The sequence below is a fragment of the Emys orbicularis genome, chromosome 10 (assembly GCF_028017835.1).
Source record: "Emys orbicularis isolate rEmyOrb1 chromosome 10, rEmyOrb1.hap1, whole genome shotgun sequence".
In the NCBI taxonomy this organism is placed as follows: domain Eukaryota; kingdom Metazoa; phylum Chordata; order Testudines; family Emydidae; genus Emys; species Emys orbicularis.
In genome coordinates, this window is record NC_088692.1 from 63,077,645 (window position 1) to 63,099,430 (window position 21,786).

The 21,786-nt window shown below is 40.5% G+C and overlaps 1 protein-coding gene across 1 annotated transcript in view; it reads left to right on the forward strand.

Moving 5' to 3' along the window:
• MYO1E (myosin IE) overlaps positions 1 to 21,786 on the forward strand; it is a 91,056-nt gene that overhangs the window by 21,631 nt on the left and 47,639 nt on the right. Inside the window, exons 6-17 of the mRNA XM_065412706.1 lie at positions 1,604 to 1,693; positions 3,148 to 3,279; positions 3,760 to 3,894; positions 5,652 to 5,784; positions 6,895 to 7,091; positions 8,415 to 8,495; positions 8,859 to 8,945; positions 11,123 to 11,209; positions 12,299 to 12,466; positions 15,184 to 15,269; positions 16,566 to 16,647; positions 19,205 to 19,311. Coding sequence (XP_065268778.1) covers positions 1,604 to 1,693; positions 3,148 to 3,279; positions 3,760 to 3,894; positions 5,652 to 5,784; positions 6,895 to 7,091; positions 8,415 to 8,495; positions 8,859 to 8,945; positions 11,123 to 11,209; positions 12,299 to 12,466; positions 15,184 to 15,269; positions 16,566 to 16,647; positions 19,205 to 19,311 — 1,385 coding nt within the window. The remainder of the gene's footprint in view (positions 1 to 1,603; positions 1,694 to 3,147; positions 3,280 to 3,759; positions 3,895 to 5,651; positions 5,785 to 6,894; positions 7,092 to 8,414; positions 8,496 to 8,858; positions 8,946 to 11,122; positions 11,210 to 12,298; positions 12,467 to 15,183; positions 15,270 to 16,565; positions 16,648 to 19,204; positions 19,312 to 21,786) is intronic.

Below are 21,786 nucleotides of genomic sequence, written 5' to 3' on the forward strand. Positions count from 1 at the left end.
CCTGCTAGGCTGAGTTTTATGATCACTGAATCTGGGTAAGTGAGAATCCAGTGGCCTCCTTGTGGTCTGCTCCCAGCACTTCTCTCCTTGCTGTCTGATTCAGAGCTCTCACAGAGCTACCACTAGCCCATTTGCAGTCTTGAGCTAGCATTCCTTATGCAGGCAAAACTCCCATTGACTTGAGGAGTTTTGCTTGTTTTAAAGAATTGCAAGATTGGGCTCCAAGGTTATAGGTTGAATTAGTAAGCAGTTATTTCATAAACAGGACATAAATACTTTGAAACCGAGTGATGATGTGTATAATGTTAAAATAATTATCGTTCCCCATCCTGATCACCAGATGCTTTGCACCATTCAAACATAGCCTATGTATTTTGTCTCAATTTTTAATTATTCAGCGGAGTTCTGAATCTGCTTTTGAAGCCCTACATTTTCCAAATTCTCTACCTTCTTCCATTTTATCTATTTGCCATTGTCCTCAATATTCCAGTTTCCTTCTCTACTTGTTTCATTACTTCTTTTTTGGACAGTAGGCCTTATTTAGAAGTGAAGTTAAAGGCAAAAAGGATAAAATGTGGCCAGAAATGTTGCAATCTTGGGCCAGATTGTGCCCCCAGATACACTTGGTAAAAACCTGGAATAACTGTTGATTTAATGTAGATTTATATGCAGTAGCTCAGGTTAGAATATTATCCTCAAGGTTTTTTGTCCAACTCAATCTAGCCATAATCCAGAAGTTTCTCAGATAAATGTACTTAGTGAAACAGAGGAACATAGGATTCACTATACAGGATCCAGACTATAGTCCATCAAGTCTGGTAGCCTTCTCCCAGTGCTCCAGCAGAAAACTAACCCCTTTCTCTCTGGTCCTCCTTCCACTCCAGTAAATCACTCAGCCAATTGTGAACTGTTCTACATGGATATTTGTTATGTTTTAATGTTCCCTAGAAACGGGGTTTTAAAAATTGTAAGCTACCTACTAACAAGGGGAGAAACTCTACCAGTTCAGGGGTAGGAGGACTCTACCAGCAAGGCCAGTGGTAGTGGCTTACTGGTACTAAGGGGTGGGAGGTAGGAGGTAGAAAAGCAAAGCACCACTTTGCTTTTCTACCTCCTATATTCTTGTCCATCCCCCCACCTTCCTGGCTGCTGCGAGAGAGTGAGAGAAAAAGTTTGTTACTTTATCCCTGACCAGAATCTGCCTCTGCTTCAAACCCTGTGAGCAGCAATGAAACTGTCAAGAAACAGGTCAGTTTCATTGTGCTCCTTCTTGGCATAGATATGAGCAGCAGCACTGGCTATCTGCAAGTTCAGGAAGATGACTGCATCAGTTTATGTTCTGCTTAAGTTTGGATGATTTTCTTTACAATCATAAGAACCAGAATTTAGAAAATAAAAAATAACTTGCATTCTGCAGACGTGATGGTGTAGATTTCCCCTCACCTGGCCAAGAGGATATTCTAAAGCCTGCTTGTAGAGACAGGCATCCTTGCACCTTATATATATGTCAAGTTTACAAATCATGGCTTGTATGAATGCTCCAAGACCTTGATAAAGAACCCAAAGCAAATTTTGTTGTTGTTGTTGTTTAAAAAAATTTCAGCATGTGAAGGACATTATTCTGCAGTCAAACCCTTTACTGGAAGCCTTTGGGAATGCGAAGACTGTACGGAACAATAACTCCAGCAGATTTGTAAGTTCCTCTTGCAAAAGATTGCTTTTGCTCCTAACATCCGTGGGTTTGATTTGGGCATCTTTGTGAAGTAAAATGCTGGTTTTTATATAAACGGAGAGGCACACATTTCCAGGTCTCCTAGATGTTATTGCAAATGTTTGTTTCTATTACTGTTTGGGCAAAGCTATTTGTAAGCAGTCTGATGTGTAAACAAGACAATTAGCAACTTAACTGGGGCCTAATCTGCACTGAACTGGAAGGTATGAGCATATCTATTTTCCAGCCCATGTAATAATTAGCTGTGATTTTTTTTTTTTAAATGGGATGGAACAATTGCTAGGCTTCACTGCTGGGCACGAAGGTTATTCATCTTTCCAAAAAGCAATAATGAATTGTTTTCAGCACTTGATTATAAATGTTATACATACTAATGGGAACTAACAACTACATATGCAGAATAATGGCCTGATATTGTACCCTAAATTCAGTTTTAAGTAATGTAGCCCTTACAACATTTAATTGGGAAGAACCACCATGTATTTATAAAATATAGTGAAGAGAGAATGTGAGCAAAATTACTGTACATATGTGGGACCAACTACCCTGCTTGTGTAAATGGGCACAGCTCTATTTAATTAAAATGGAGTTTTACCCTTTTACATCAGCATGGAATTTGAACTGTGCTTTTCAAATGTTAGGCCCGTGTTGGAAATATATATAGATATATATCTGGATATAATAGAATATAAATGTCTTGACAGACATTCAGATGTAAAGTGAAATAAAATAGACAACGAGGTTATCTGACACATCCTGCAAGGGGGGGAAAAAATTCAAAATTGTAGATATCCTTATTGTTTTCCAATGTATTTCCCCTGCTGTGACTACCTATATTAGCAGTGAGCCTTGCTTGACAAACTTCTTCCCCTTTTGCTCCCCTTAGTTATCAGACCTTTCACAAAATAGAAGTAAAGGGTTGACATGGGTTACTAATGCATTTCCTCAGTCCACCAAGATAAAAGGATCATTGATATACATCACCTGGAAACAGAAGGCTGTATTAACCATATGGTTTATGGAGTTGTAAATCTACTACACTGGAATAGTTCCCACCTACGTCAGTAGTAAATTTAGCCATCGGTGTTTCATTTCTGCAATTTGCCTAATTTACACCAACCAAGTAAGGCAGAAGAAAGAAATCCCCCAGTTAGTCCTTACATATGGGTTAGTGTACATCTTTGTTCTAATGCACTACAGAATTATTATGTTGGGTTTAGAATTAGGTAACTGGACATGGAAAAGTGGGGAAGAAAGTAATTGTTTCTTAAGAGTCCAGGCCTAATTTAACCTTGAAAGATTGAAGTAATACAGAATAAATATTCGAGTTAGTTTCCTTGAGTTATACTGCAACAGGTGTCTGCTTTAAGCTTAGTTTTTATTAATTCAAAAACCTCTATAATTATTTGTTACAGGGGAAATACTTTGAAATCCAGTTTAGCCCAGGTGGGGAGCCTGATGGTGGAAAGATCTCCAACTTTCTCCTGGAAAAGTCTCGGGTGGTAATGAGGAATCCTGGAGAGAGGAGTTTTCACATTTTTTACCAGGTCCGAAATGTACAGTTCCTTTCGCAGTTATTTAAAAAATACTTCTTCCATTTCCAGTTTTTCCTTTATATTGGTACATCTCTCAGTGAAGTTATGCTATTGATTGTATGTTTAAAAGGGCAGTCTGAATATTGCTAGGTACCTTCAGTGCACACTAAGGCATTGTCTAACATAGACCCATTCAGTGGCTTGAGTCTCTTTCCAAATCCAGAAAACAGTAGACTCTCAGTGAAGTAACAACATGATGTATTTCTAAGGGCCAGCTTGAAAATTCACTGTTGCCTCCCACATGGAAGAGTTTAACAGAATATAGTAGATAATTTCCCTGCAGATTTTTTAACTGTCCTGTAGAGAATAATCACTTCTGTCTTCTCTGACATTACAGCCTCAGTCACCTGTTCAAGAGCTGTCCCTCCCCAGTTGGAGAGAGTTAGCTGTGTAATGGAATCATATCTGATTTCTGGTGTTTTTCTTTTGCAGCTTATTGAAGGTGCCTCCTCAGAGCAAAAACACAGCCTGGGCATTACCAGTATGGATTACTATTACTATCTGAGCCTCTCTGGATCCTACAAAGTAGATGACATAAATGACAAATCTGATTTTCAGGAAACTCTGGTGTGTTTTTAAAATCAGTGCTCCATGTGTGTATATTCATTCAGATATACCTTTTAAGGCAAACAGGTTAAAGTTTCATATTTACAGACAAAGGAAATGTGGGAAGGAAAACCACATGCTGCAAATTCTTGTAGATAAAAACTCACCCATATAATTTTAATTACCCCTTTATTATGAATGGATGTTCTTTCTGGGTAGCACTCTGATACATAGGCGCTGACTCCGTGGGTGCTCTGGGGCTGGAGCACCCACGGGGAAAAATTAGCAGGAGCTCCTCACCCACCGGCAGCCAGCTCCCCCTGCCCTGCCCGAGTGCGCCGTGTTCCCGCTCCTTCCCCTCCCTCCCAGCGCTTCCTCCGCCGCCTAACAGTTGTTTGACAGCACTTAGGACTTTCTGGGAGGGAGGGGGAGGAGTGGGGATGCGGCGTGCTAGGGTGAGGAGGCGGAGAAGAGATGGGGCAGGGGTGGGGACTTGAGGGAAGGGGGTGGAATGAGGGGGCGGGGCTGGGGTGGGAAAAGGTGGGGCAGGGACTTTGGGGAAGGGGGTGGAATTGAGGTGGGGCGAGGGCAGTGCAGGGGCGGAGCTGGGGAGGGGGGCGTCGAGCTCCCACGGGGCAGAGGGGAAGTCAGTGCCTGTGCTCTGATAATTCTGCTAAGATAGCCACATAGGAGACAGTACTTTTTGTCAGGGATTTGTTGGAAATTTATTTTAGAGGTACAGATTCAATAGAAAAGGAGATCAGCCAGTGAGCAGCAGGTGGAGAAAGTGCATTATGAAAAATATGAAAATACAGCACAATGATTAGCTTCCACTGAAAAGTGAAAATTGAAAAAAAGAAAGCTCTCTACTGTATATAGTAGCATGCACTGAAGGCTGGAGGAAGGGACTGATGTACATGTACAGCGCAATGTAGCGCTTTAGTGGAGACGCTACTACGCCTCTCCTGTTGGCATAGTTAATCCACCTCTGTGAGAAGCGGTAGCTGTTTTGATGGGAGAAGCTCTCCCGTCGCCATAGCGCTGTCTACACCAGGGGTTAGGTCAGTATAACTGTGTTGCTCAGGGATGTGGATTTTTCACACTGCTAAACAACATAGTGATACCAAAGTAAGTTTGCAGTGTAGACCTGGCCTGAGAATCCGGAGACCAGGGCTCTGCATCCAGCTCTGATATTGACTTGCTGTGTGACCTGTGGCTAGCTATGTGGATGCCTCTGCCACTTCCAGTGCAAAACATTATCTAAGTGCCAAGAATCATCATTATTACTGAACCTGCCTATGTGGGACTTTGGCAAAAATTACAGATTAGGAATCAGATTTGTAAAAGAACCATTTACTACACTTCGTAAAAAACTATTCTGCAGATCAGTTATTTTGTGACTGGCTGAAGTGCACAGCCTAAGCCAGCCAAAATGTAACTATTCTAGAATCATGCAGTATGCAGTTTTCACTTTTGTTAGGTCTAAATCATCTATTTGTGTAACAGGAATAATATTTTTATAATACAACATTGTCTTAGAATCTGTGTCTCCTTCTTTAGCGCCTCAGCTTCATTTTAGCATATATGATGAGGTCAGCTAGATCTCACATCCTGTTGATGAAATTCTGTGGAAACGTTAGTGGGATTTGGATGCCTGATTGCTTTAAATTCTTTTGAAAATCCCAGACTTAATTTTTTTATTCCAATTAATTATTCATGGTTTGTGAAAAATATGGTGAGTGAATAATGTTAGTAACTTGATGTCTTTCTTTCCCCAGCATGCAATGAATGTGATTGGCATCTTTGCAGAGGAGCAGACATTGGTACTACAGATCGTGGCAGGAGTGCTGCACTTGGGAAACATCAGCTTTAAAGAAGTTGGCAACTATGCTGCAGTGGAGAGTGAGGAGTGTAGGTAGTTCTGGAAACAATTACAAGATTAATGATGATGCAACAGGCTGAGGCCCAGATGTTGCAAGGTGAACTGAGTAGTGAGCTGCTTATCCAAATACAGTAAATCATTTCTCATGCTCTGGGATTGCTAATTCAGTTTCTCTTTCAAAAACAATATGGGGCCATAGCCCGTAGTTACACCCATGCAATCTTATCGATTTAATTAATGAGAGGTGGAGCAGCAACTCCCTCCAGAGCTGGCCTGGGTAGCCAGAGCATAGATGCTTGGGGCAGGGCCGGCTCCAGGCACCAGTCGAGCAAGCTGGTGCTTGGGGCGGCAGCTTGTAGGAGGTGGCATTCCACCCAATCCTAGGGCGGCACGGCCGCTTTTTTTTTTTTTTTTTTTTTGGTTGTTCTGCTCCGTCCGCCCTGTAGGGGGCAGCGGCGTGGAGGACAGGAGCGCCCTGCAGCAAGCCCGGCAGGGCAGCCCGCGTCCTTCCCTCCTAGCCGACCGGAGCAGCGCAGAGCCCTCCCGGCAGGGGGCATGGCGGGAGGGGCTGCGTGGCAGCGCCCCGCTGAAGCCCTGGCTGTCCCCCTTCTCTCTCTCCCCCCCGCTCCCTCCCCCTCCCCCCGCTAGCCGGGGCACATCTGCAGGGCAGGGAGTCCCCCTGCACCCTGGCTCCGGCTGTGCCGCAGGTTTTTTTTTTTTTTTTTTTTGCTTGGGGCGGCCAGAAAGCCAGAGCCGGCCCTGGCTTGGGGCATTGTCCATATTCCTACCTTATCCAGGCATTAGATAAAAACACCTGCTGTCTTTTAAAAACTGTCTTATATGTTCTAAGGTTTGAGGTAAACAGCTGAAGAACTTTTTGGGGATGGGGTGCAATTTATTTAAGATACATCTGAGTGTAAAGATTTGAATCATTTCTTGGAAGATTTAGAGAAGGTTTTGAGCCAGACGTCCCATTTTTACCACATCCCAGCAGGTTTATTTCTGCTGACTGCTACTTGAGATACTTGTGGGTTTTCTTGTTTTTTTGTTTTGTTTTTGTTTTTGTTTTTTTGGTTTAAATCTTTAAATCACCATCCGTTGGTTTAGTTCAAAAACAACAACCCTGGTTGTTCTTGCAGTTTTGGCTTTCCCTGCTTTCCTCCTGGGAATTAACCAAAGCCGCCTGAAAGAGAAACTGACCAGCAGGCAGATGGACAGTAAGTGGGGAGGCAAATCAGAGTCCATTAATGTGACGCTTAATGTGGAACAGGCCTGCTACACCAGAGATGCTCTAGCCAAAGCCCTTCATGCCCGCATCTTTGACTACCTGGTGGATGTAAGTTCAATTTTTTCTGATTATGTCACTAGGGTTAAATGTTGAAAGGAATAAATATCCCATGTGGGCTTTCCCCATAATTCTCTGCTTTTCGCCATTGTACCCTTCCCCCACTGCACTACATTTCCTCAAGCCTTAAACAGCTGTTAATTGCTAACCACTGCTGTACTGCCCTCTCCATGCCCTCCCCCCTCCACACACACAAGCAGGGCCCCCTGGTGGCTGTCCTAGAGCAGGAATGCTGAGGGCAAGGAAAAGGGGTGCAGGGAGGCTCTTCCATGCAGTACTCCTGCACTGGAGGCATCCTTAACTTGCTTGCGTTTCTAGAGCATTTAGCTGGGGACATTATAATGATAGTGGCAGCACTGGATGGCACAACAAGGGCATGGCCATGGAACTCGAGACAGTGGCTAGAAGGCCCATGCTACATCTTTTGAAAAGGTTTAACTGGCTGGTGAGTGCACCGTCTCCAGCACTGTTAGAGGCATTATGCCTCTCTCAGCCTCCAGTCACTGCTGCCCAAGTGGTGTACCACGTTCTCCTCGGCCGCCTGCCCTCCCCCCATCCCCAAAATACAGCTCACGCTTTCAGAGCCTTAATGTGACCTATAGTGTGGGGCACTCTCAGGAAAGAAGAACAATCAGGTAATGAAACTCCCAGGGGGAGTGGTCACAGCCTTCCTTCATTGTCCCATTCTTGCTGCTTTCCAGATGCCATTCTACTCCCTTTCCCTTCCTCACGTGCAAGGTAGTCTCTTTTCAGGAGGAGACTCTAGGCTGAAATGGGAAGGGAGAAACATCAGATATTGGACAAGATACTGGGCTAGCTGGAGCAAAGGTTTGTTCCAGGGAGGCATTCCTATTTTCTTATAACTGCCTCACCATGGCAGCTCCCACTGCCTATAGCAGGTGTCACTGGTGCCAGCAGCTTAAAAGAGCAAAACAAGGAAAAGCAGAAATTTAAAAAGTTTAATGGGAAGAATCAGGTTGCATATCAGCAGAACTCTAACTATTGAGCTTTTATAAAAGTTCCTTTTATTTCTTGTTTGCCTGTTTTATTTCTCTTTTTAAATGGCCAGTAACTCTTTCTAATGAGAAACAGATTTACAGGTAGTAGCTCTGAAGGCTCACTTGCGTGGATAACAGGATAATGTAATACTCATTTGCTAGCTGATGACAGAGTTTACCTTTTTAAATAAAGTGAAATACGCTTGCGGGGAGAAAAGGGGAGTTTCATGCTTCATTTTTTCAGTTCAAAGTTGCTTAAGGGTTTAAACTGTAGTTTGTTTTGTAAAAAACATGTTTTTTCTCTGTTTTTTATTAGTCCATTAATAAGGCTATGGAGAAGGACTATGAAGAGTATAACATTGGTGTCTTAGACATTTATGGCTTTGAAATATTCCAGGTAAGAGTGCAAAATTCAGGATCTGAATTGACCTGATGTTGAGAGGATTTTTTTTTAAACTGTGTTCAAAAGAAAGTAAGGAAACTGTCAGCTTCCTGGGCATTCATACTAACTACAGTGCCCAGTGGTAATAACTCACATAATAAAAATGAAGTACTGAAAACAGCTTCAGAGAATCTAGGTCACTAACCTTTACACTGAGGTGCTGACAATACACGGAATAACTAAAATCAGCTGCCAGCACATCATTGAATATGTTCATTAAAACCTCCCCAAAAGTTGCTTATTATAAAAAAAATCAAGAGCTGTTGAATGTGGAGTATCAGACTAACATTGTTAATATTTTTCTTTGTTTTACTATAGAAAAATGGTTTTGAACAGTTCTGCATCAACTTTGTTAATGAAAAACTGCAGCAGATTTTTATTGAACTGACACTGAAGGCAGAACAGGTACCTACACATTCATAATCTCTGATTTAAAAATTCACAGAGTTAGCTGTCACCCTTTTGTTTGGTGCTGGACTGAGGTTTCAGACAAAAATTTGCCTTTTTGTAAAGCAAGACAACAAAAAATCATTGCAGTTGGCTAACCTTGAAAATGTAAATAGCATCAGTTGCAGACACATTTATCTTCCAATACAATGATACAAAGGTGAGTCTCTTGCATACAGGGCTGGCTCTGGCTTTTTGGCCGCCCCAAGCAAAAAAAAAAAAAAAAACCCCGGGGCGGCCAGAACGGCAAAGCAAAAAAAAAAACTGCGGCGCGGCTGGAGCCAGGGTGCAGGGGGACTCCCTGCGCTGCACACGTGCCCCGGCTAGCGGGGGGGGGGGGGGAGGGAGGGGGGGAGAGAGAGAAGGGGGGCGGCCAGGGCTTCAGCGGGGCACTACCACGCGGCCCCGACCGGTGCGCCGCCTGCCGGAAGGCTCTGCACCGCTCCGGTCGTTTGGGAGGGAAGGACGCGGACTGCCCTGCCGAGCTTGCTGCAGGGCGCTCCCGTCCTCCGTGCCGCCGCCCCCTACAGGGCGGACGGAGCAGCACAACAAACAAACAAAAAAAACAAAAACAAAAACCCCAAAAAGCGGCCGCGCCGCCCTAGGATTGGGCGGAATGCCGCCTCGAACAATCTGCCGCCCCAAGCACCAGCTTGCTCGGCTGGTGCCTGGAGCCAGCCCTGCTTGCACAGTGTATTTATGCAGTCATATGACTTTCTGACCACATATGCTGTGTGCTCTGACTCACTGACAGAAGTGGAAAACTGCAGCCTGGATCCATCCCTCCATTTTTGTGGAAATGGCACTAAAAGTTAAATGCAAAAACAGTTTGTCTCACCCATTTTTCTCTATTTTTTAATGAAATAGATAATTCAGTTAATTTGACTGTACATTTATTTTTACTCTACCCATTCCTCACTTCTCTACCCTTTTAAAACCATGTGCCTTTCTCTGCCCTGGAATGTCCTTGCCAAGTTTCTCCTTACATGAGCATCAAATTCTACATGGGAAAACAATAATAGCATGCAATATGCCCAGAGAGGTATGGCCTAGTAGTGCAAGTATAAACCTGGCACCCAAGGACTCCAGACTCAGCAGCTAAGTGTTCTTGTGCCAATTACTTGGGGTCAGTATTTCCAGAAGTGTACATACACAATTGCACTTCCACAAAAGTGCGCACAAATGACTAGTTAAGCATCTAGCTGGACATTTATGTATGTAATTGTTACAACTAGAGCTGGTCAAAAAACATTTGTGACATTTTTTTCTATAAAAAATTTTTGAATTAAAATGTTTTTGACCATCTGTAGAGTTGGTTGCACTCACAATCGCAGGAATTGCGCACAGAAAGAGGGAGCATAGCTGGTCCTGCATTTTTGCATGTGCAGTTCTGAACATGCTGTTGTGGAGATCTGTTCCTTAGCCTCTCTCTCTCAGTTTCTCCATCTATAAATTAGCCTTGAGAATATTGATAATCACCTGCGTCTCAGGTATTGTGAAGCTTGTTTTGTTAGTGTTTGTAAAGCGGATTGAAGATAAACATGTTAATTGAAAATCCTGCTCTGATTAGTAACTGCTCAAGTCTTGGGTGAGGAGAGTGGAAGGACTCTGAGGCATCTGAACAGTACAAGGTGCACTGGATGAAGGGGGAGGATTTTATCCTCTGCAGTGTCAGTGTTGTGTAATACAGAGCTGAATTGTACCCCAGTATTATTTTTCACAAAGTAACTGTAAATCTGACATTGGGAGACATATGAGATCAGAACAGGGGAGAGGTATGTTGTAGTTGGTGTTTTGGTCACAGGTATTACCACTAAGTTATTGAACTGAAAGGGCCAGATTCATCCCTGTGCTAACTTTGTGGACACAAAGAGATGAATTTGCCTCAGAATTCCTGTATTCATTTAGGACACGGTTCCGTGAATCCTCCATGCGATCCCATAGAAATTATCCAGCAGGAATTATTGTCAGTGCTTTTGGCAAGATCACCGAAAAGAAGCTCCCAATCACCTGTATAGACAGGTCTTTTAAAACCATTTGAATGGTACAGAATTTATCTGTGTGTGGACTATCCTAAATCCACTACTAAACCTATAAGGTGAATAAATATTTGGGTCTTTCTTTCTGTCTCACAGGAAGAATATGTGCAAGAAGGAATTAGGTGGACACCTATAGAATATTTCAACAACAAAATAGTATGTGACCTCATTGAGAATAAAGTGGTAAGTTTTTGTCACAAATACGGATGCATGAAACCGAGACAACATTTTTCTCCAAACTAATTGTTAGGACTGCCTTGCTGTCAAGAGTAGCCCAAGGTTGTGCAGCAAGTGGGACACCCTAATTCCATATTGGTAACATAGAGATGGACCGAAATTAGTACTGGTCAGAAGAAGAAAAAAACACCCCATTTTCCTGCTGGAAAATGGAGTTTCATCAAAATCTAAATTTTCCATGAACTCCACGTTGCACTGAGGTGGCTCAGTTACAGGGAGAGACCACGCTGAATCATGGGAAATGTAGACCAGTTGGGGAGCTGACCCCCTGGGGAGAATGGGACATGAGGGAGCGACAACTTCAACTGCCATGATGCACTGTCGCAGCTCAGGCAAAAGCAGAGAATAATGTCCACCCAATAGACATTTTGACATTTCCAGGTAGAATTTTTTCAGAACTTTTTTTTCGATGAAAACTTTTACTATTTAGACTTTTCATCCTGACTTGGGATGAAAATAAACGTCAAAATATCAGAATTTCCCATGGAACAGAAATTCTGGTTTGTTTGAGCAGCTCTACTATTTACCCCCACACAAAGCCCCAAACTTTGATCTTGGTTCACAGGAAATTGTGAACCGTATGCATTGCATTCCCAGTGTTGCTTCTCTTATCTGTATGTAAAGAGACATATGGGTAGGATAATGTTATATGTGTCACACTACAATTTTAGAGATTTGACTCCGAGTTTGTCAGGTTGCAGGAAGAGAGATTAATAATATTTATCTGAAATTTGGGTTAGTTTTTGGTGGTGGGGGAAGAAAATTGTCTAACTATTTGTGACAGCTTTAAGCTAAAAGAAATAGATTTTCTCCTTGTCATTAGAGCTGTCTGGTCAATCCTAGGACTTCCAGTTCTTCCTTACCTTTTCTGTCATGCTAATGGACAAATTAATCCCCAGTATAACTTCATTGGCTGTGGGGAAATTACACCTGAGGTGAATTTGCTCTAGTGTTTTACTCTATCAATCTTGAAACCATATCACATGTTTCTTTTTTTTTCTTCCCCCTCTTCCCGATTTACCTTTGCCCTGTCAGAATCCCCCAGGAATTATGAGCATTCTGGATGATGTGTGTGCCACAATGCATGCAGTGGGAGAGGGAGCTGACCAGACGCTGCTCCAGAAACTCCAGATGCAGATTGGGACTCATGAACATTTCAACAGCTGGAACCAGGGATTTATCATCCACCATTATGCAGGAAAGGTGCTACAGAAAAACAGTTTTTAAAAGGAAAAAAGCCCTATTATTTTAAATGCTAATTTCTTTTAAATAAAAGCACAGTAACCAAATGGAGGGGAAATAGTTTTAACCCTTGATTAAAACTAAATTATCAGTTGCACAACTATCAAATTTAGAGAGTCTGACCCTCCTCTGACTGCCATCAGTTTTCCACTGATATAACTCCATTGATTTCAAAGGAATTACTCTTGTTTTACACAAGTGTAAGTGAGAGGAATGTCAGGCCCCATGTTCTCAAAGGGCAAGTCTACACTTGAAATTTTTGCCAGTATTGTAATGTCTGGTAGGATTATGGACTTTTTAATGACATTTTTATATAGGCAAAAGCACTAGTGCAGCTGCAGTTGTACTAGCCAAACAGTGCTTTTGCCAGCACTGTTTATTTTATTTAGGAAAAATCAAATTATGTTGGCAGAAATACTCTTTTTCCAGTGTAAAGTCAATCTACACTAGGAAGGTTTACTTTTATAGCTATACTGGCAAGCCTTTTCTAGTATAGACTGGGTTAAATCTGGGGCTCTGCTGTGTTTCTTCTCCACAGAGTTTGGGTTTTTTTAAAAAAAAATTCATTTCACACTAGGGACAACAGTCCTAGAGTCAGATTAGCAATTTACATCTGTGATAAAATAGTTACAACAAAACCACTAGTTAGAAATGTTATCAATTTGTATACTTACAGATGTGCAGTATCATTCAAGGTCAAAAATTTTGCTGCATGTCAGAGAGAGATTAGGTTAAAAAAATAAAATTAGATTAAGGACATACTTTAATTGATAAAACAAGGAAGAAGCCTGCCAGATTGTCATTTCTTCCTTAGGCCACCCTTACTCACACTGAGTAGACCCTTAACACTGTAATAAGTTCTGTTGAAATCCGTGGGACTGCTTGTGGAGTAACATACTGCTTAACAAGAGTAGGAGTATCAGATTCTGGCCCAGAACTTGTACTGTGGCTGCATACTGCAGGGATTTCAGAAAGTGTGTTATCTTATATATCAAATGTGCACACAACAGGAGTAAGTTATAAACAAATTTGCAGCCATAGCTCTGAATTTCCTTGATTTGTTGATTACATTTAGGTCCTTTGCATTAGTTTCATTTGATCAGTTATTAAAAATACAAAATAAAAATTAGAAACCCATATAAGTATCAGTCAATAGCATATATGTGTACATTTTAAAAAAGGACCATAGAAAGTATTGGGTCATACCTGTTCTGTTTCCAAGAGAATGTCATTGGAAACCTTAGAATTAATTGAGAACTAAAATTAGAATTAGAATCATAACTGAGTATGAAACATGGATATACAGGAAAAGGTGTTATGAAAAGTAACTAGTTGTATGTACATAGATACTTTTCACATATGAATATCCTTCCTAATTGCAAAAGCAATCATTATGTCTAAGGACTAACTGTTTGCAAAACTAGAAGGTGTGAAGAAAAAGCAAAAAATATTAAAATATTTCTTGGAAGAGAAGAAAAAGTTTGACATGTGACTGACAGCTTGTTGCCAGAATTTAGACCAATCTGAATAAAAACAGTTGAATTATAAGCCTCTGAAAAGTGATGTTTCCAATGGAAACCACAACAACCCTTAACAGTTAAATTAAAGTCATTTTCTAATAAAATATAGTCCAGCTATTTATCATGACATACTATGTGTGACTGGCTAGAAGATCAGCAACCAACCATCAGCTGTAAGGCAATTGAAAAGAACACAACATAACCTTCTGAGTGAAGCCATGGACTTCAATGAGATCAAGATTGCACGCAGTATTTTCTTATTGTAGTAGCATGTGCAGAATATTCCGTGTATTTTGGTTGACATAGGTTATTACTACAGGGGTTTCGGTATCAGTCTACCGTACATATCTCTTGACATGGCACTAAGACTAGCAGAACTTTGACATGCAGAAACACTCATTTCCTATTTCTTTCTCCTACCGACAGCAACAACTATTTCCATTATGGACTGCAGTGCTAAGATACCATCAAGAGAGTCTTTTTTCCTTTTTCTTTTTTTAAAGAGTGAAATAAAGGAACTCCGTCAACTTGAAATCTAGTCAGTTTAAAAAAAACAAGTTAAAATCACTTTTGGGTATCGCATCTGTTCCCAAGTATGTCTGCCAATTTTTGTGGTTTTTACAAATGACATTATCTGTGGCAGTGTGAGATACCCACTGAAACCAGAGAGGAAGTGAATTACACAGGAGAAACAGTGAAACTGACTGCATACAAAGTGCTGTCAAATGATGGTGTCCCCTTAAATTTGGAATAAATGTGCAGGTGTTCTGTTTATTATTTTGTACTAAGTCCTGCTGTATCTCTCCTATTTGTTCATGATTTTTTTTTAACACTGCAGTACTTATTGATCTTATTTAATTACAGAAAACCCTGATTATGCAGAACTTTTGTTGTTGTTTTTCCCTATATGAGATTAAATTTATTGCCAGGCTGTTGCATCTCATTTCCCAGCTGCATGGTATTCTTTTTTTATTATGTTCTAAATATATATCTGACATCAGCTAAGTCTTACATGACAAACTCATGAGGCAAATTATATTCAGGGATTTATTGGTTACCACGAATCAGATCAACAGAAAAATCGTGGGGGTTTTAAAATATTGTTTAATTATCAGGTTCTCTACTAAACATCAACATTTGATTTCCACCTTGGCCCAGGTGTCCTATGATATGGATGGATTCTGTGAGAGGAATCGGGATGTTCTTTTCATGGACTTGATTGAACTCATGCAGAGCAGTGAGCTGTACGTAGACAAAACTTGTTTAACACTTACACTTTTGGTGACTAGAATGTTGGTTCAAGAAGATGCCGGGGGCCTGATTCTCCACTGCTTTGCACCATGTGTAGCCATTTACACCTGCGCAAAGTGGGTATAAAACACAACCAAATCAAAATGGTAGCATTTTGTACCCAGTTTGCACAGATGTGAATGACTATACACTGTGCACGGTGCAATGGGGGATCAGGCCAAAGGTAGACTAGATATGATCATTGGACTGGCTAGATATGGTCAGAGTCTAGCCCTGAATAAGGGCTTCAGGATCTAGTCCAATTATTTGTAAAGTGCTTTGAAATCAACAGAAGAAAGGTTCTTGGTTAAAGGTACAAAATAGCATTTTTAAATATTGTATATTTTAATTAATAATGTTGATATGTTAACCTTTTAAAAAAAATTAAGGCTATCCACATAATATTCTTTTGAATCTGGGATTTTGTGACCCTTCAGAAATTCACGTGTCAGCGAAAGGGATCGCTGAAAAGGGATCACTGTCTGCAGATAAAACTGTTGGAAAATGTTGATCTTAGATTGATTTGGTATGGCTGCATTCACAAATTACTGTAAATAATCATGCATAGTCTACTAAACCACCAGTTTCTACCGTGTATCCCTTGATATGCTGCAGTGTGCACAATGGATGGTTGTTGTGTCCTCATACACCAAGGTTCAGAGAAGGGCAACTAAAATGATTAGGGGTTTGGAACGGATCCCATATGAGGAGAGATTAAAGAGGCTAGGACTTTCAGCTTGGAAAAGAGGAGACTAAGGGGGGATATGATAGAGGTATATAAAATCATGAGTGATGTGGAGAAAGTAGATAAGGAAAAGTTATTTACTTATTCCCATAATACAAGAACTAGGGGCCACCAAATGAAATTAATGGGCAGCAAGTTTAAAACAAATAAAAGGAAGTTCTTCTTCACACAGCGCACAGTCAACTTGTGGAACTCCTTACCTGAGGAGGTTGTGAAGGCTAGGACTATAACAGCATTTAAAAGAGAATTGGATAAATTCATGGAGGTTAAATCCATTAATGGCTATTAGCCAGGATGGGTAAGGAATGGTGTCCCTAGCCTCTGTTTGTCAGAGGGTGGAGATGGATGGCAGGAGAGAGATCACTTGATCATTACCTGTTAGGTTCACTCCCTCTGGGACACTTGGCATTGGGGCTACTGTCGGTAGACAGGATACGGGGCTAGATGGACCTTTGGTCTGACCCAGTACGGCCATTCTTATGTTCTTATGTTAATTCTTTTCCAGACCTTTTATAAAGGCTCTATTTCCTGAAAACCTCCAAGCAGACAAGAAAGGTCGCCCAACCACTGCTGGCAGTAAAATTAAGGTATGTTCAGTTTATGCCTCTTGGATATAACTGGTGGAAAGGGTGAGAACAATTTTTCTTGGAGTTAGTATTTTTATCTTTGAAAACTTTCCTTTTACAGTAACAGGATCAGCTCAAAGGGGTCTGATGCCCTAGCCTAGATAGAAGGACAAAAAAAAAAAAAAAAAAGCCAGTTTCCCTTCTCAGAGACACCTATACAAACAGTCACTAAACATATTTCTACCCTGTGTGACATCTGTTTTAACTGAATTGATGAGCTAGACCTTGTGACCTCGTCATACTTAATATTTGCATAGTGCTGGAAAATAAATTATTTGTATGAGTGGTAAATATTTTTATTATGGTTATTTAGTAAATTTTTCTATTGAGAACAAGCCCAACTACACTGTATCCAAAATAAGAAATGTGCCTGTACTTCAAAGATAACAGGCCAAATTCCTTATTGGTAAATCGGTACAGCTCTATTGACATCAGTGGAGGTACACCATTTTACGCCAGCCAAGCGTCGGGCTCAGAGTGTTTTGTTTAAAGGTGAATATTGCATTTGGGAAATATATACAGGTTTTTGCATTGTAACCATTTCAGAATGAAAGTGAAAATTCAGTCAACTTCAGTATTTCAATAAATGTCAAAAAACAAAACAAAAATACCCCAGCAGATTCTGCACAACTAACAAGCAATGGAGTAACTTCAAATTAGCAACATTCCTGGGTTTTATGAATGGATAGGGAAGGAGTGCTAGAACTTCGCAAACACACTGTATACAAAATTACTTTACAACCAGGCCAACTTCGTAATTTTCCTCATAACCAAAATAGGAGTTTTGGACAGTGAAAGAGTGAAAACCACTTTTTTCATTAAATACTGTATATACATACCCACACATGCTTATACATTGCATTTGGAAAATATTTTTTCCCCAATTACATATATATATATATATATATATATTCCCCAAATACAGTATATAATGTGGGTGTGTGTATTTAATGAAAAAAGTGGTTTTCACTGTTTTTCATTGTCCAAAACTCCTAATTTGATTACAAAGAAAATTACAAATCTGGCTCAGTTGTAAAGTAATTTTGTTTCAGCCATCACAACATTATATTTTGCCAGTTTCACTTTAAGTGAATTTTTTTGCCCAGCTTTAGTTTGAATTTCCAAAGTGGCAATTGGTGGCAGTGATAGCAGCACTGGCATGTGCATAATGAATGAGCCCCTTCACACAGCTGCTTGGTGTCCTACAATTAACTACAGATAACTTGTCTCTTTACAGCCCAGAAAGACACCAGGGCCTGATCCAGTGCTCACTGTAATCAATAAAAAGTCTCCTGTTGACTTCAGTGGACATTGAGTCAGGCTTCAGTGTTCAGATTTCTAGCATATTATTTGAAGATTGGCTTGAAACTATGCCTCCCAGATCCCAAAGTCCCCAAAACTTGGAAGAGTTTAGATCCTAATTTGAATTTAGCAATCTCTTGTTAGTATTACTACAAGAAGTCTATTAATAATTTGAATTCTCACTTCCGTCAAATAGATCTTAGCACTTTTGTCTAGAAAGCAATATCAGTCTAATGACACTGCCCCTTTTGTCATATTTCACCTTGACTGTCGAGATCAGCTGAAGCATTCACGTTAACAGCCCCCCGATTTAAATGTCAGGGGCTGGAGACAGGGTGATTTCTTTTAAAAGCCATCAACTCTCAACTCACTCCCCACCCTCCGGGCATTCTACCATGGCAGTATATCTACTAAAGCCTTTTCTTAGGAGGTGGCTTGGCATGGGGATTGAGTTTCACTGTAGTGGGAGTTGGTGGACTTTGTCAGTGGATGTAAAGTCAGTCTGGCTGTATTAATTTGTTGTATTAATAATGCATTCAATGTGTACATGTGCCTAGAGATTACAATGGGTATATTTTACAAATCAAATCAATAAGATGGAAGAGTTATCTTTGCTCCACCAAAAAAGGAGAGTTATACAACATAAGAGTGAGAAATAGAAAGATAAAAGTCCAGTAACGTAAAAATAACTGATAGCTTCCTTGCTAATGACAGCTGGCCTTCAATTTTTGAGATTTTTAATGCAACTCCTTGTGAATTGTGACTTTTTTTCCATGTATGTGACTATTTCCATGTAGCCCTTTTACAGGGTCAAATTGAGTCTCTCTCTAGACCAGGGGTTCTCAAACTGGGGGTCGGGACCCCTCTGGGGGTCGTGAGGTTATTACATGGGGGAGTCGCGAGCTGTCAACCTCCACCCCAAATCCCGCTTTGCCTCCAGCATTTATAATGGTGTTAAATATATAAAAAAGTGTTTTTAATTTATAAGGGGGGTCGCACTCAGAGGCTTGCTATGTGAAAGGGGTCACCAATAAAAAAAAGTTTGAGAGCCAGTGCTCTAGACAACCATGCATGTGGCTACTTGCTGACTCTTGCTGCATATTATCCAAAGATACTGTGGGGTCAGCGGAGCAGTAGACAACTGACACTTTGAAGAAATATCCTATATAACTTACCTGAATCAGCTCATATCTAAGTGTTGTTCCTCACTTCACAGAAACAAGCAAATGATCTTGTTGGTACCCTGATGAAATGTACACCTCACTATATCCGCTGCATCAAGCCCAATGAAACAAAGAAGCCTCGAGATTGGGAGGAGAGCAGGTATGAGTTAGCCAAGTATGGGATGGGCAGAGCCAAAGTAATAGTCCAAACAAGGCTTCCTTTGAGCGGCATTTGTAATCACCCTGCATGCCAGCAAACAGAACTGGGTACTCTAGACACAGGACTCAAGAGAATCCTTCAGACGTGGCATATAATCACTTATTCTCTGGCCTCTCCTAAACTCTGAGGAAAAACAGTGGTTTCATTTGATTTAGTATTAGTAATTAATGTGGTTAATCTTAGTCTTTCCCTAGCCAATTATGGGTAATCACAATTTACAGAATGTATTTGAGTAACTCCCTTAGTAATTAAGGGCTAAATTTTCAGAACAGTACAATAGGATTTACACAACCAAATCCTGTTACACACAAACGGGATGTAGCTTGTAACTTTTGTTTGCTGCTTTGAAAAACAGCTTTTACTAGGTAGTTAAAAACCTAGCAGTCTGAGCAGAAGTCACTCTGGGCATGTCTACACTGCGATAAAAGGCCTGTGGCATGGCCACAGCTGGCCCGGGTCAGTGGGCTCAGGCCACAGGGCTATAAAATTGTACTGTAGACATTTGGGCTCAGGCTGGAGCTCAGGCTCTGAGACCCCGTTTTCCAAAGATATGTGTTGTTTTGCCATTGCTGAGGTAATTGGCAATGAAGTACAGGTAAATAGACTACAACACATTGTGTGATACCAACCCCAGAAGTAAATTGACATCATCTAGCCTTATAACTATGAGCACTTTTCCCCAGTTTTTAAAAGGAATGATCTCTCATTCATTAAACTGGATTTTATTTTTATAGTCTATCTGTAGTGGTAAAGCCTCAAACACGCAGAAATTCTTCACAGTTGTTAGTGATGTCCCCAAGGAAGGGCAGATCTGCTCATATGCATAGCCCTAAGTAAAACTGTAGTCTGCAGTTTTTCTGTAGTGAAGATTCATGGGACTGACCAAAGGGATTTTTTAGTTTTGCTGTTTTCCTTACATAGTCTTGTGATCTTACTGCTGTGGGAAAGTTCAGTGACACTGGAAATGCAACATCTAAATGGGTTGAAAGAGCCACAGTGATATTTTGCTGAACAATATTGGTTTGACCTTTGAAAGGAATATCTTCCTGGGGTCATTTAGTCTCATGCACCACACTGATGCACACATATTTGAAAAATTGTTGTGGCTGCATATCTGATCTGCTTACAATTAGCATGTTAATGGACTTCAAAAATATTGTTGTCTTGCTAAAGAAAAAACTGTATCCAGGGAAGTCTGTATTACTCTGTGCTACACAAACCCATGTCGCTCCAACTTTGTACTTCAGTCAAATAGTTTCAGAAACTGTAGCACTCTGCTTAAGTAGTTTCAGAAACTGTAGCACTCTGCTTAAGATAGACCTTGTATCAAATCTAAGCTTTAGCAGGATTAGTTGCTTATTCCAAAATTTGGGGTGTTTCTTGAAAATGTGTTTTTGTTTCGATTCTGGTACAACTGCTTGGCCTGAAATTTTTCTGTATTAGAATTCCTAGACCTTGGCCCTGCTTGAGGTTGATGCCTGAAGAGAGATTTTAAGAGTGTCTTTTTCCCAGGGAAAAAAAAAGGACAAAAAAGAAATGTTTAAGAAATGTTGTGTTGCTGGACACTGGTACTGGCTGAGTAGTAAGAAAAAGGGAGTTGTATTGTTGTTCCACTGCATTATTCCAGATGTGAACAGGAGGGAAAGCTATAAACAGGAAAATATATTTTTGAACATCATCTCTCTACTGTTACTGCACCAGAAGCCTTGGAATGGGTACAAAACCTACTTTGGTTCCTTGAACACTAAGATTAAAATATGCAGCACTTTTTACTGTGAGTTTGAAGTCCAAAAAGCAACTTACATTGCTTAAGGAAACCATTTTTATAAACGTTTATTAAAAATAATAAATAACTAGAGGGTTTTGTCATTGACAACATGGGATTTTAAAAATGAGAAATTATCCCCCTTTATAGTGTGAGTCATGGAAAAGGAATGTCTCGATTTAATAAAATCAATGGGCAAAACATCCTGTACTTTAGAGGCTTGGAATGAAGCTAAACTTAGAAAATAACTCCAATGAAGCAACAATTGAGAGCAGTGCTTAATTTGTGCAGGGCACCTCTAGACTTGGCAGTTCATAGCCCGGCACCTTTGGGCTTGTTTCATCAGTTATGAATGTAAAAAAATTGCTTGAGCCGCAGCACCTCTTTCACTACAAATTAAGCACTGATTGAGAGGTACCAGAATTTGAAATAGGTCTTTGTAAAGAATGGAAAGATGGTAAGCAAAAGATTTAAAAAAATTATATACATAATTTAAAGAAGCATTTTTTTTAATGCGGTGATTTGTTAAATTCACTTTAAAACTTTAGCAGCCCTGTTGTTTCTTATTGCAAGCTATTGAGATTTGGACCTTAAAAAAAATAATCAGTCATTTTAATACACACCCCCTTCAGCTCTCCAATGTGAATTAT